This window comes from Atractosteus spatula, chromosome 16 (genome assembly GCF_055471065.1).
Source record: "Atractosteus spatula isolate fAtrSpa1 chromosome 16, fAtrSpa1.hap1, whole genome shotgun sequence".
NCBI lineage: Eukaryota > Metazoa > Chordata > Actinopteri > Semionotiformes > Lepisosteidae > Atractosteus > Atractosteus spatula.
This window is the reverse complement of record NC_142721.1, coordinates 15,462,671-15,477,064: the sequence shown is the minus strand read 5'-3', so window position 1 is coordinate 15,477,064 and position 14,394 is coordinate 15,462,671. Positions and strand designations below refer to the sequence as shown.

The 14,394-nt window shown below is 50.0% G+C and overlaps 1 protein-coding gene across 1 annotated transcript in view; it reads left to right on the top strand.

The window, feature by feature from the left end:
- The window catches only part of gas2a (growth arrest-specific 2a), a 46,502-nt gene that overhangs the window by 10,587 nt on the left and 21,521 nt on the right, over positions 1–14,394 (top strand). The window contains exons 3-5 of the mRNA XM_088935227.1: positions 4,290–4,414; positions 8,976–8,981; positions 10,902–11,043. Of these exons, the coding sequence (XP_088791353.1) occupies positions 4,290–4,414; positions 8,976–8,981; positions 10,902–11,043 (273 nt within the window). The remainder of the gene's footprint in view (positions 1–4,289; positions 4,415–8,975; positions 8,982–10,901; positions 11,044–14,394) is intronic.

Here is a 14,394-nt window from a genome sequence, read left to right as displayed (position 1 = left end):
AACACACCCCAGATTGTTTTGTAGCTATCGGCTGCTGGCCGGGGATAGTCGAGTCTGTGTCTCTGAAATTCACAGCGCAGGCAGACAGGGGATTCTAGACAGCGGAGTGATTTCACCTTCTGAACTTACTGGAAGGAACTTGGACGTAATGTGCAGGCGCAGCTGTTCCTGATGTGTCCTGAAATGGTATCTGATTTTTATTTTCTGTTTGCTCGTTTGCTCCTCTGCTTGCAGGGTGCTGGTTGGAAATGGCTGTCCTTCTGAAAGCAGCCATGTCAGACATCCAGCCATTTTCCAACCACTTTTCCAGTTCAGGGTTGGGGGAAGCCTATTCTGGGAAGGTGGGGTACGCCCTGGGGGGGACACCAGTCCATTAGAAGCCACACACAGACACGCACACACTAACGACAGGGCCAATTTTCCCAGAAGCCAGTTAACCTACCAGTATGTTTTTGGGTGGTGGGAGGACACCGGAACACCTGGAGGAAACCCACATGAACACGGGGAAAACATGCAAACTCCACACAGACAGCACTCCAGGTCTGAAATTGAACCAAAGATCCCAGGGCTGTAAGGCAGCAATGCTAACCACTGCCCCACTTTCTACCCCATTTCAGACATGTCCCATAGAATAAACTTATACAGTACCTTTACTCTGCTGTGCTTTACCTACAGTGGATAAACCTACTAACAACTTGGCAAACAGCAAGATCATGCTAAGATCAAGAGCAACATGACCAGGCGGTTGTGTTTTGCTCTTTTGCGTAAATGTACCAGCTTTTTTTTCCCACATCCAAGGAACATTTTTTTCCACTTTTTAAAGATGAAAATAGCCATAGCTCCTCACGCCTATTAAAAAGAAAACCTTCCTCTGCAAAATACCAGCCTTCTGCTTTAGCCCTCCCTTCTATATTTAGAGCAACGTGTCAACTGAAAGGCAATTAAAATACGGCTCAATCCTCCTATTAATTGCTTCATAGACATTAGCTACTTAATCATTTTATCCTCGTCAATAAGAGGCTCCTTTTCCCCTGGTGCATTGTGAAGTCACAGCGTTGATTTGGAAATAAAGAGATCAGTTCCTAACACAGCTGTCAGCTTTTTTAATCTTAGGACACACTTGTATCCTCTGCGCACGGAGCAGTACGCTTGTATGTAAGTTGCTGCTTCGCCGATCGCTGATGGTTTTGCACGAGGTGGGAACAAACTGTTTCTGGATCAGCTAGCAGTTCTACAGCTCCGGACCTCAGCTGTGGTGACTCTGACTGAAAGGGCTGAGCCTAGAGAAAGGGGGCACGTTTGGTCACAAGCCGTGCACTCCTGCACGGCTGTCAAGTCCCACCCAAGAAATAATAGGACGCTGAGTTCATTTACAAAAGGTTGGTCATATGATATTTTACAGGAATGATACAGGATATGATATTATGCAGGAACCAGACAGAGTCAGACCGAGTTTCATGGAGGAGTGCTAGTTTTTGTGTTAAGGATAGGAGTCAGAGATGGGTTTATAGCTCTGGTGGAGTTAGGTTTAAGACGATTAGTTTGACATCCAGCTCATTTGACATCCAGCTGTTTCTTGGAAGAAGCCAGAGTATCAGCTTCAGCACCTTGGCTGGGTGGCTTGTTCCCCACTCCCACCACCCTTTGGGTAAAGATTGTCTTGATTTTAAAAGCACTTCCATGTCGTCTCCGCTTGTGTCCTCTGGTTTGTGTTTCACTGCTCGTTCTGAAGACGTCCTCTGGGCGGGCTTTGTCCAGGCATTTGAGGACGTTGAAGGCTTTGATCAGGTCGCTAAGCTTCTCTGCTCAGGACTAAAACAGGTTCAGTTCCTTCAGCCTGCCGGTGTAGTTTTAGAGCTCATAGCAAAGACTGGGTGAGGAGGTAACATCGAGATTAGCGGTAGGTTTGGGTTTGAGCTGAAAGACATCTTTGCAATAGAGATGTTGTTCCCCTGGAAGCTCTAGGAGCTGCTGTTGGGTCCCGGGAGGCCATGAGCCGGACGTTTTTTGCAGAACTCCTCCCAGGAAAATCCAGCTTCATGCTTCCCTCCTCCTGATCTGCCCACGCACCTCCCTCTCTGCCACAAGACTTTGCGAAATCTAACAGCGCTGAAATCAGCGCACAGCGAAGAGAGAAATGAGAACCATGGTTTTCAGACTTTGATTCCTGCTGCGCAGTGGGGATGAAATAGTTTTAGCACTTACACATGTGTGTTCCCTGCCACGGGCTCACTGCATCTGCTCACTTCCAGTACTGCATCTCAAGACACTCCTAGACCTACACAGGTTGTGGGACAGATTACAGTATATATTCACATTCAAATCCTAAATTTGTCTTTTTCCAAGCCCTGTAGATACATTCGTTCAATTTTATATTCTATATCTCATGTTCTGTCAATATAAACAGTACGTTGAATATGCTGTATCAGTAAATCTGAGATAATACTAACAAATTCATCACCAGCAAGAGCAGGTGTGTTATAATTCACATATCTATCCATTTTCTAACTGCTTCTTCCAATTCAGGGTCGCAGGAGAGCAAGCACTGAGCGCAGGGTGGTATATACAGACGGGCTCATACAGACACAAACACATGCACACTCTCACACCAGAGGCAGTTTTCCCAGATGCCAGTTAGCCTACCAGTATGTCTTACAACTGGTGAGAGGAAACTCACACAAACCCAGGGAGAACATGCAAACTCCACACAGAGAGCACCCCAGGTCTGAAACCGAACCCAAGGCCTCCACGCTGCAGGGTACCGGTGCTAAACCTTTAATTTACTCATGTGTTATTTTCTCTCGGACGTTTGACGGGAAACACCTTTCCAGGATTATGGCCTGCTGTCGCTAGGGGTTATGGGAATGAACACGATCTGGCCAACCTGTCCGTCCATGTCCGTCTACCCATCAGCCTTTCCACCCTGTCCACTTGTCTGGCTGCTCTAGCTCACAGCTCCACAGCTCCAGGGGTGTTGTGTGTTGAGTCAGCGTGCAGTAGCAGCAGGACAGGCAGGGCACCCCATGACCAGGGGGTGGGGGCTGCTGGGAAGGCTCCAGTGGCAGGTTTATGAGGCTGCGAAAGCATGTGCAGTTTATTTTCCCTCTGGCTGGCGAGGGGGGATCATGCCTCCCAGACCGTCTAGGCTTTTCCAACCCCCCCCCCCCCATCCCCCAGTCAGCGGAGACTCCGGCGGATTCCTGCCCCAGCCGGAGCAGGCTCGCCGGCCACATCTGGAGCTCGTTAAGAACACCCTGCCTGCACCTCACAAAAGAAAAAAAGAAAAACAGCGAAAAAAATATTCCGGCAGGTTTTTCCTCCTGAGCACCAACTGCCCTCCCCTCCCCCCCCCCCCCGGGTTTTTAAAGGTTTGGGGGGTGATCTCACCGGGTAGGCATGGCGGGCTGGAGTAGAGTTAGCGGCCGCAGTGCTGAAACACAGCCCATCACGCACAGAGGGGCGAGAGCTGACTGTTGCCCCACAATTCCGCTCGGAAGGCCTGTGCAGCTCTGCCACTGACCTGCTTCAGTCTCAGCTCTGTTTCTTTAGTGTTGTTCGCTGTGCTTCAGGCGCTGGTGAAAGTCTTCCAGAGCCATATCTCCTTGCCCACATGTTGAAATGATTCCTTTGGCAAGCCGAGTAGGGTGACTCGGTGCCTGTGTTAGGAGATCTCTGGGGTGTGATATCCTCATAACCATCCTTACAGTGCGATTATTATGGACTGTTCGTCTCTTTGCCCTCTCCCACCCCTCGGCCAAGACTTTCGCCCCTGTCCTACAGTACAGTGTTTCTTCGTACACAGTCCTGCGAGATTTCCTGTGGTTGAGCATCGTAAAACCAGAGGAATATTAATCAGAACTCTGCGAAACCCTAGTGCATGGGATTATTATGGTAAGACCGCAGTTCACCAGTGCAGAAACCCCAGGCTTGCCAGGACAATCCTGCTGGAGGGGGTGCATCGCACATTGCTTCTATTAAGCAGCTCCTGCATTTCAATGGACCGAGATGCATTCGTTTCTAATGAGTGAGAGTCTTCGTCCTGACCTTCCAGGTCGTGTGTTTGTTGGGTGCTGAGCAGAGGATCTCAGCCCCAAAGCAACCCAGGGCATTGCTTTCAACATCATAACTGGGCGGCCTGTCCCATACTCCCGGCACTCTTTGTGTAAAGGCCTACACCCGTTTCTCAGTCTTGCTCTTCCCCTGAGTGCTCTGATTGGCCAGTTTCCCTGCCGATCCTGAAGAGGTCCTCTTGGGTGCCCCTGCCGACGCCTCTCCCTCTCCCGCTGCAGGCACGGAGATCACGGCGGACACCTTCATGAGCCGGCTGGACAACGGCGTTCTGCTGTGTCGGCTGGCGGGGACCCTGCAGGAGAAGTTCAAGGAAAACGGCAGCGAGCTGCCCAGGGCTGGCCAGGTAAAGGGGGGAGGCCACACCCGTGGAGGGGTTGTGTGTCCGAGCGAGAGGGGCTATTCCAACTGATGGCTTCTGGGGGCTGTCTTGTGAAGAACACAGGCCTGTATCCTGGGCTCTGTGCTGCCTAATCGGTGGTAGAGCACAATGAGAACAATGGCAAAGCCAAATTTCGCCCAGCGACCTGGCCAAATTTCCCATTGGCCCTTATCAATCATGGCCTAATAACCCCCATCTCTGAACTGGCTTCATCCCTCTGCTCTCCTCCCCACTGAGAGCTGGTGTGTGTGAGGGGACTGGAGCATCACCCAGGTGGGGCTGCACGCTGGTGGGGGTGGAGGGGATCCCCATTACCTGTAAAGCGCTATATAAGTGTAAGCAATTATTATTAATTATGAATTATTATTATTAAAATGGTAGATGTGGGAATGGCAAGGAGGCTGACTATGGAAATACTGTACCAATATCGAGGGGCTTTTCAGAATTCCGTTCACCCGCCACAGCTCAGAATTGAAGTTGCTTTTCCGAAATCAGTACATCAAGAGCACACTTGGAGGGTGCTTAGGGTGGTATCGGGGTTTCAGAATTTGTTGAGCGCTCTTCATTAAGCAGCCTGTGCTGATCTCACTATTTGCTTGGTAAAGTAAGTCTTCAGGCAGGGTATTGCAATCCACAGTTCGGTGCAGCGGTTGAGAAGTGACCAAGAAAAATAGAAAAAAAAAATCTTTTTAAATATATATTTATAATTATATAACAATCGTCTTTAGGTCAAAATGTACATATTGGTGTTCTGCATATGGTTACTTCCTAAGTGACACCTCTTCTAAGCTTACTGAACTCTCATTTCTAATAGGAAGAGATAATTAAGGTCTTCTAATGAATTAATTTACGATGTGGGATTCCTTTGCTCATGTCTGTGACTCTATAGGTGAGTGTGCACCATCATTTTGATCCAGGTGCCTGTGTGAATTTAATACAAAAACGCAGGTCAGAATTAAAGACTGGAGAGGGAAGAGCTGCCCTAGCACACCTAAAAGGGTGATCTTCTGTTTCGTTGACTGTAATGAACAGGGGAGCCATTTGGTAAAGCAGCAGATAGGTGCACTTCATGTCTCCATTCACAGCTGGACAGTAAGCAGACACCCACTATGTACTGTTTGTACAGAAGTTCATCAAGAAGAGCAGAGAAAACTCTGACAATGGCTAGACTTACTGGGATGCTGAGTTCAAGGAGATCCCCGAGGTTTTCTGACACAGGAGAGCATTTCTGGATGAAAGTGACTGTCCCTGAACACTTAGGAACACAGCCAGAGCCACCTGACTTCACCAATCATCATAATAATAATAATTCCTTGCACTTATATAGCACTTTTCTGGATACTCTACTGGATGATGCTCCAGTCCTCTCTCCACACACCAGCTCTCAGTGGGGAGGAGAGCAGAGTGATGAAGCCAGTTCAGAGAGGGGGGTTATTAGGAGGCCATGATTGGTAAAGGCCAGGGGGAAATTTGGCCAGGACACCGGGGTAACACCCCTACTCTTTTCAGGAAACACCCTGGGATTTTTAATGACCACAGAGAGTCAGGACCTCGGTTTTATGTCTCATTCAAAGGACGGCGCCTTTTTACGGTATAGTGTCCCCGTCACTATACTGGGGCATTAGGACCCACACAGACCGCAGGGTGAGCGCCCCCTGCTGGCCCCACTAACGCCTCTTCCAGCAGCAGCCTCAGCTTTCCCAGGAGTCTCCCACCCAGGTACTGACCAGGCTCACACCTGCTGAGCTCCAGTGGGGCTGCCAGCTGGGAGCTGCAGGGAGATACAGCTGCTGCCTATGAAGGGACATCTCTCTGAATAACCCCTCCCCTTCAGGTGTCTGGGATTCTCAGTCCTAATCCCACGGTCTCGAGCATGACTTCGCCCTCTTGGCTTCTGAGCCAGACTCTCCCAGCGGACGTCCGCACCTTACTGAGCAGCACAGCACCAGCAGGGCTCTCCCGGCCCATCTCATCCTACCCCAGGAAGGGAAGCCTCAGTGGAGGAGACGTTTCCTTCAAGAAACAGTGGGGAGTGAGATTCTCGGATTAATTAATTAATTAATTAATTAATTAATTAATTAAGGCTCGGAGGCCTGCTGTCGTTTGCGACCTGTCTTATGCTCCCATGCTCTCAAACGAGCTGTCCTGCAGGGACAGAACCCCCCCATCAGCTGCGACCTGGAGGAGACATCTCATTCTCTCTCGCTCTCTCTGCGGATATTTGATGGCTGAAAGGAGGTGACTGGCCTCCCAGACCTGGAATGTGAAAATACCTTCAAGGAGAGAGACGCTGTATCCTGGGGGAACTGTTCACAATTTGGCTGGTTTTTATTCCAACGGAATTTGAAACCCAGACAAAACTGCAGCCCGTCTGACTGATGACCTCATCCTGTTTAACATTCCTTCCTGCTCCATGTGGGTTCAGCCCCCCCCCCCGCGCGTCTGCGCACCTGCTGCTGTCCATCTTGCTGCGAGAGAGGCAGGGGCTGGCCGGTGGGCTTGCTCTCCCTAGGCCAGGGGGGTCTTCTTAACCGAAACATCTGGTACAACCCCCTAATTTGGCTCACTCGGTCACTAGGGGATGAAGGGGCCGTGTGAACATAAAACGTTAAGAATTCAAATAATGAATTGATTTCAATGCCAGGCCCTGTTCCCCGGGAGCAGATATAGGGCGACAAGACAACTAGGGGCGACATAGGTATTGGTGCGTTTCTGTCACTCATTTAGTCTAAAACAGTATAGACACGCATGTTATTACAGCAAACACAAATATTTGCAGGTGAATAAGTAAGAGTTGTAGGAGATCTGATAGTGAGGCTTTGGCTCTTTCGTATTTTAGCTGATTATTTGCACCTGCCCCCTGTTTAGCCCGTCTGTATTTAAGCCTGGTGCTCCCGCTATTCTGGGCTCAGCGTTAGGAGATGGACGCCTGGAAGCCCGCCTACCAGCGGGTCCAGGAGAGACCTGACGGCACAGTCTTCATCACGGCGTCCTGACCATCTGGGTCCGGGGCTCGGAGCGCCTGGCCTCGTCACCCTGGTTTTATTCCCTGTCCCTGTCCTATGGATTTTAACCATGTTTTGTCTCATCTTGGATGGATCCCTATGTTTTGGACTTTGGACTGCGCCCCGGATTTCCCCCCTGGACTCTCTGGACTTGTTTGCCATCGCCACGCCCTCCTGAGCACTGGATCACCCCCATCAGGCCCCCCCCCCCCGAGCACCGGATCTCCACCGTCACGCCCTCCTGAGCACCAGATCACCCCTGTCATGTCCCCCTGTTTGTCAACCCGCCCCGATCCTCGTCGTCTCCTCCCTGTTGTCCTTCTCCACTTCCTGATTATACCGTCTGCACGGGGTCCACAACTACGCTTGGCGGGAACCTGGACCGGCTCCTGTTACAGCCACACTCCTGCTTTGCTCTGTTAGGATTTTCCATAGTTCATGTCATGCCTAACATGACCCCCCTTGAACGCCACTTCTTTTGGTGATGTTAATCTGTGAAGCCACACTAAGTCCAACTGGTGTCCTCCTGTAGCTGTGCTGCTCTGTCTGAATCGTGTCCAAAACGAGTGAAAGCACAACAGCAATGTGGGAAAGCAACGACAGCCAAGACACAGTGGGAATTGTGAAAGAATTAGATGGAAAAAGATGGAAAAGAGCAGTGAACTGCAAAGAGGCTGAGATCACAGGGCCAGATCCAAGACCATCTGGGGAGCCTATTATGCATTTTCTTTGGTGCAAATTAAAACAGTGAGTGCTGATTTTGGAACGCTCCTGGGTAAGATACTGACAGCCTTGCTGAGATTCTCACCGTCTTCTTCTGTATCGCAGAATCACTCATTCTGTAAATTAAGTATGTACATGGCACAGGAAAATCTGACTGTCTCTCCAGCGTAGAAACGGACAGCCTCCTGCGTCCGAACCTGCAAGCCCTGGACCACTTATACTTCCAGCTATTTTCCATCCACACTTCGAAGATGAGAATCGCCGTCAACTTGTTTTAAGCTCATAGAAATTAATCTCCACGGAAATGACCGACTGCTGACCAAGAGGGCTAAGAGAAATTGCCAAAGAGAGGAGAGCAGCCTGTCTGTATTTCGTACTGAAAATGGAAAAGCACCCCTCTAATAACTGCTATCTTTTTCATTCCCATTTTATAAACCCTTGATTTGACTTTTAGGGTAATTGGATTTGCTTTACAAAGTTTCAGAGCATCTTAAACTAATCAAGCAATTTTGCCCCGCAGAAGAAGAAGCACTCAGATAATGGTGCATCACGGGGCTCTGTCAGAGAAGGAGCTGTGGGGAAGTGTAGTTACTGACAAGGCATCAGATGGCAGAGGAATGCCAAGTATGTCTTTGGTGGGCTGTTTGTACAGATCTGGGGAGAAAACAAGAAGCCCAGAGCATTCTCTTCCCATGCAGCCATGTGTTGAAAACATCCCACTTTCTGTGCGGATTCGAGCATTTTACAGCACTGTAGTTGCAAGCGGTGACGTGCTGTTGGAGATCTCTGCGATGTAGGGTCAAGTGTCCAGTTTTGAAGCATTTGAGGGTAAAGCCAGGGTTCAATATCATCCTGCAGCTCCCAGCTGGCAGCCCCACTGGAGCTCAGCAGGTGTGAGCCTGGTCAGTACCTGGAGGGGAGACTCCTGGGAAAGCTGAGGCTGCTGCTGGAAGAGGTGTTAGTGGGGCCAGCAGGGGGCACTCACCCTGCGGTCTGTGTGGGTCCTAATGCCCCAGTATAGTGACGGGGACACTGTATTGTAAAAAGGTGCTGTCCTTCGGATGAGATGTAAAACCGAGGTCCTGCCTCTCTGTGGTCATTAAAAATCCCAGGGCGTCTCTCGAGAAGAGTAGGGGTGTAACCCTGGTGTCCTGGCCTAATTTCCCCCTGGCCTTTACCAGTCATGGCCTCCTGATAACCCCCATCTCTGAACTGGCTTCATCACTCTGCTCTCCTCCCCACTGAGAGCTGGTGTGTGTGAGAGGACTGGAGCATCATCCAGGTGGGGCTGCACACTGGTGGGGGTGGAGGGGATCCCCGTGACCTGTAAAGAGCTCTGAGTGGAGTGTCCAGAAAAGCGCTATAGAAGTGTAAGGAATTATTATTATTAAAGCTTACTGGAATGGCTTGGAAATAAGGATCTCTGCTCCACTTTAAGGACGTAGAGAACCATGCTCTGCATGTTCCTAAGGGTGTCTCAGGAAAAAATCCAACAAGCCTGAAATAAAAACTGGAATGACAATCGCCAATAATCAGTCTGCATGTGCCCACAGCTGAAAACACATCACCTCCCATCCACTTATCAGCCCCCTGTTGAATTCAGGCCATTTGCTTTCTTGCTTAGGAGCAATTGTTCAGATTTTAAGGAGGTACCTCAGCTAGGGAACTTTGTGCTTGTCTTCACCAAACACTGTTCAAGTCCTTGTCGAAATCAGCCATTTCAGCAGCAAACTGGGGGTTAAAATGATCACATCACCAAGAAGGAGACCGAGAATGAGGCTACATTTTTCCAGCATTACATCATTACACCTTTCTCTTTCTCAGACTTTCACATCCTGTACTAAACCACAGAAATGCACATAAATCTCGCAGGAAGACGTACAGCAGATTACACAGAGGTCCGTGTGTCATTTAATACCGCGGACCCTGGCCAGAGTCGAATAAGACCGGACCCCTTGCCATAACCACCTGGGTCCGCTGGCCAGACGGAGGATCGGTCAGTCTTTCCACACGGAAAGTGAACAACAGTTACTTATTGATCACCGAAGGGAAGTTTTTGTTCAATTTATTCAGAAATTGTAGCCACTAGAAAAGAAATACTGAATTGTGGGGAATTCAATAATAATAATAATATTAATAATAATAATAATAAACTTTATTTTATAAAGAATCTTTAAAGGTGGCTTCTCAAAGCGCTTTACAGAAAGACAACAGCAACAACAACAATAAAAAAATACACAAGATAAACAGAATGAGAATGTGTAGATGGCGGTACTGAATACAGCAGGAGCAGAGGGGTGAAGAACGGAGCCAGTGAAGTAAAGGCTCTTCTACAGAAGAAGGTTTGAGTCTGGATCTGAAGGAGTTTAGAGAAGGAGACTCTCTGATATCCTTGGGGAGAGAGTTCCAGAGCTTGGGGGCGCAGCAGGAGAAGCCCTGTCACCCCTAGAGTGTAGACGGGCTTGGGGGACAGTAAGGAGACCAGAATTAGAGGAGTGAAGGTTGCGAGGTGGGGAGTAGGGCGATAAGAGCTCAGACGGGTACTGAGTTGCCATGCAGAGCCTTATAGGTGAGCAGGAGGATTTTGAAGTCGACACGAAGCTTGACAGGAAGCCAGTCAATGAGGCGCATCAGTGTTTCAGGTGCTGTAGTTAGACGTTCTAGGGTGAACTGGGCGTGGACTATCGGGAACCTTTAACGAACCATATTTCCCAACCCCACAGCCTCTGCCGAGCCGGAAAATCCCCTGCAGGACGAGCGCCCCCTCCGGCTCCTTCTTCGCCAGGGATAACACTGCCAACTTCCTGACCTGGTGCCGAGAGGTGGGCGTGGGCGAGACCTGCCTGTTCGAGTCCGAAGGCCTGGGTAGGTGTCTGCACCCACAACCCCTGCCCCCCCCCGGCCCCCACTCCTCACTGTCATGCCTTTGCTCTCTGGCCGCAGTGGAACCAGGAACCGATCGGTGAATGCAAACCCCCAAATGATCGAACGGTTTCAGAATCAGGTATGGAGCTTCTGTACTGCAGTTCTGAACCTAGTGATCTCTTCTGATCTGTTTCAGTCTTCCTGCCTGCCTCACCCCCCCCCCCCCTTATTCCTCATTCGTACATCTCTGTCCTGGCTCTCTCAGTCGGTCTCGCTCGGTAATTAACAGCTGGTCTGTGCCCTGTCTGGGAGCTGCGCGGCAGCCTGTACACAATCGGACTGCCGAATCACTGGGGCGCAGAGTGTCCCGGTGACCCAGCTGTAGTGGCTAAGTGTGAGAACCCAGAGGAGCCCGATGAACTCGAAGAAGAGAAATGGAGAAAGTGGCTGGCGAAAACTCGAGCTTCAGTATGAAAGCATGTTGCTGTGACATGACCTTTCTGCTGGCTGGAGCCGAACAAGGCAGGGTTTTAATTCCTGCACATAAAGACATCCTTTTATTATTTTATTCTCTCCCCCCCCCCCCCCACCTCCTCCCTCAAAAGAGTTCCAGATATTTGTGTCAAAAGCACAAATTATTGACTTGCAATCTGAGATGAAAGCCGGTCTTTATCTCTCTGAATGGGCTGCCTGTGCTCTGCTGCTGGGACCCAGCAGCCTCCCTGTGGAGTGACACCCCCCCCCCCCCACTCCCTCCTGCCCTTGTTAGGATTCTCGGAAGAGCCGTTTTGACAGCACCATCAGAGCCCCTGCGGCTGACACCTCCCTCCCAGCCCGAACAGAACCCCTTGTGTGTCGGGATACCGGCTTCCTGCAACCAGGCCACTGTCCCTTTAAGAAGGCGTAGACCTCGCTCAGTCACCTTACCTGTTCACCACCACACCCCCGGCACAAGCATACTAAAAATAATGAATAATAATAATTCCTTACACTTATATAGCGCTTTTCTGGCCACTCCACTCAGAGCTTTTTACAGGTCATGGGGATCCCCTCCACCCCCACCAGTGTGCAGCCCCACCTGGATGATGCAATGGCAGTCATAGTGCGCCAGAACGCTCACCACACACCAGCTCTCAGTGGGGAGGAGAGCAGAGTAATGAAGCCAGTTCATAGCATACTTTAGGGGTGTCTGCAGTAACCTCAGTGCTCAGTATCGGGTGGCGCGGTGGCTCTGTGGCTCAGGATCTGTGCCTGTGACTGGAAGATTGCCGGTTCAAATCCCGTGACTGGCAGAGAAATCCTACTCCATTGGGCCCCTGAGCAAGGCCCTTATCCCCAACTGCTCCAGGGGTGCCGTTTAAATGGCTGACCCTGTGCTCTGACCCCCAGCTTCTCTCCCTGTCTGTGTGTCTCATGGAGAGCAAGCTGGGGTCTGCGAAAAGACGAATTCCTAATGAAAGAAATTGTATAGGGCTAATAAAGCAACATTATCACATTATTATTATTATTATTATCATCATTAACCTGTTGAGCTCAACGTCCTGTTCTTCATGGAGAAGATCTTCCTGTACATTGATTTCCTGGCTTCTGGGCAAGGCATCTTCTGCGTCTACGACTTGTGGACCTGCTCTTTGGCACCTCAGTTTGGTTAAGTGCTCTCGAATTTTCAGCCTGCCTATTCTCCCGGTTCCATTGACCTCCTACACAAAGACTCCCCATCGGATCCTCTTGGCTGCTTTAACGTCACTATCCTGGCGCGAGACAGCGGCTGGCGGACTGCGGGTTCTGCTGGGGCGGTGCAAAAGCAGGAGCCCAGTGGGGCTTCAACAGCAGACAGACGCTCACGGAAAAGAGAGACGAAACACAAGACGTCAAATGCCGACGCAAAGGAAGAGGAGGAAGATGGGATACGATGGGAATTGGACAGATCTGTGTGCAACAGTGCTGGTTTCCATGACATCAGTGGGAATGGGAATTTCCAGTCCCTTTGGACCTGTTATACACTGTAGGAGCGGCACTTTTGCCATTCAAGAAACGTTTTGGTGGTTGCAGATCCGCCCAAAAGCAGCCTGACAAAGCAGCACCAGCTGTTTGTCAGGTTCTAATTTACATCTCAAGACTGCACTTCTACCATGACTTTCTGATGCACTTTCTGTCTGCTTTATCATCATTTTACCAAGCCAGCTGTGACATATGTTAAAACATGGCACAGCCCTTATAGACCCTTACTATTGCATCTCAAGACATTACTATAATTTCACCAGGAATAATAACACCCCAGTATTAAGTGCACTGAAAGGATTCTGGTGTGTTAAGTGAAAATTTGGCTGAACCCGCCTGGCTGAGGGCTGACCACCTGGCCAGAGGACAAGTGGGTCTGGACCCCCATGCACAGTGAGGGGTGACCCAGGAGCATCCGCAGAGGTGAAGATGGGGTGGAAGTGGGAGGCAGAAAGACATATGCAAGTGAGAGAATAGGGCGACAGTATTTATAGTGTTTTAGGAAAGGAAATGACATCAGAACTGACTGCTAATTACTGACAGGCGATTTGAAGCCCTCCCGAACTTCCATTACAAACGCCACGTAGTTCAGCATAGTCAAACCATAGGAGACGCTGATGTGACAGTAAGATGAATTAGAGATTAGTACAAAATGTTGTTGTAGGCATGTGCCGAAAAAGCGATAACTACATTGCGTTTAGATTGGTATCAGATCACAGTGAGACTGAGCAGGAGCGGATCCAGTGTCAGTAGAGGAATCTGATGGACAGCACTGCGTCGGTATTATCCCAGTGTAAACATTAGCAACACGGGGCTACTGGTCACAGTACCAGTGGCGTTGCGGGGTCCATCGACTGGACTCCTTTCCCCCTCTGATGGTAATCCCCACCTGAAAACGATTGGCGCAGCTCGACCACGACAGGTAATTAAAGACAAATATTTAGCGTGCGAGCAAGCAAGCATGCTGGACTCATTTCGGCCCGGTTGGATGGATGAAGGTTCTAGGTGGGGTACTGGATGCGTCCGGTGATTTATTCCCCCACGGGGCTGCTGGAGGCCGGCAGAGCGCTCTCCCGTCGGCCTTGGCCACTGCTCGGCGCTTTTAACTCCGTCCAGCTGGACGGGGGAGTCAAGCTGGTGCCACAGCACCGCCCTCTGATTTACTGTCCGCCTGCTTCTCGAAGAGAGGGCTGCGGGTGCCTGCTGCCTTGGCGACGTGCGTGTGTGGTTTTTTTAGCAGTGAAGGAAAATGCATTTAAAAACGATAATTTCCCCTTGTTCTTGTGTTTCTTTTTCTTTCCTCTCCTTCTTTCTCGCGTCTTGTGTAAGTTCTGGTGCAATAGCTTAGCG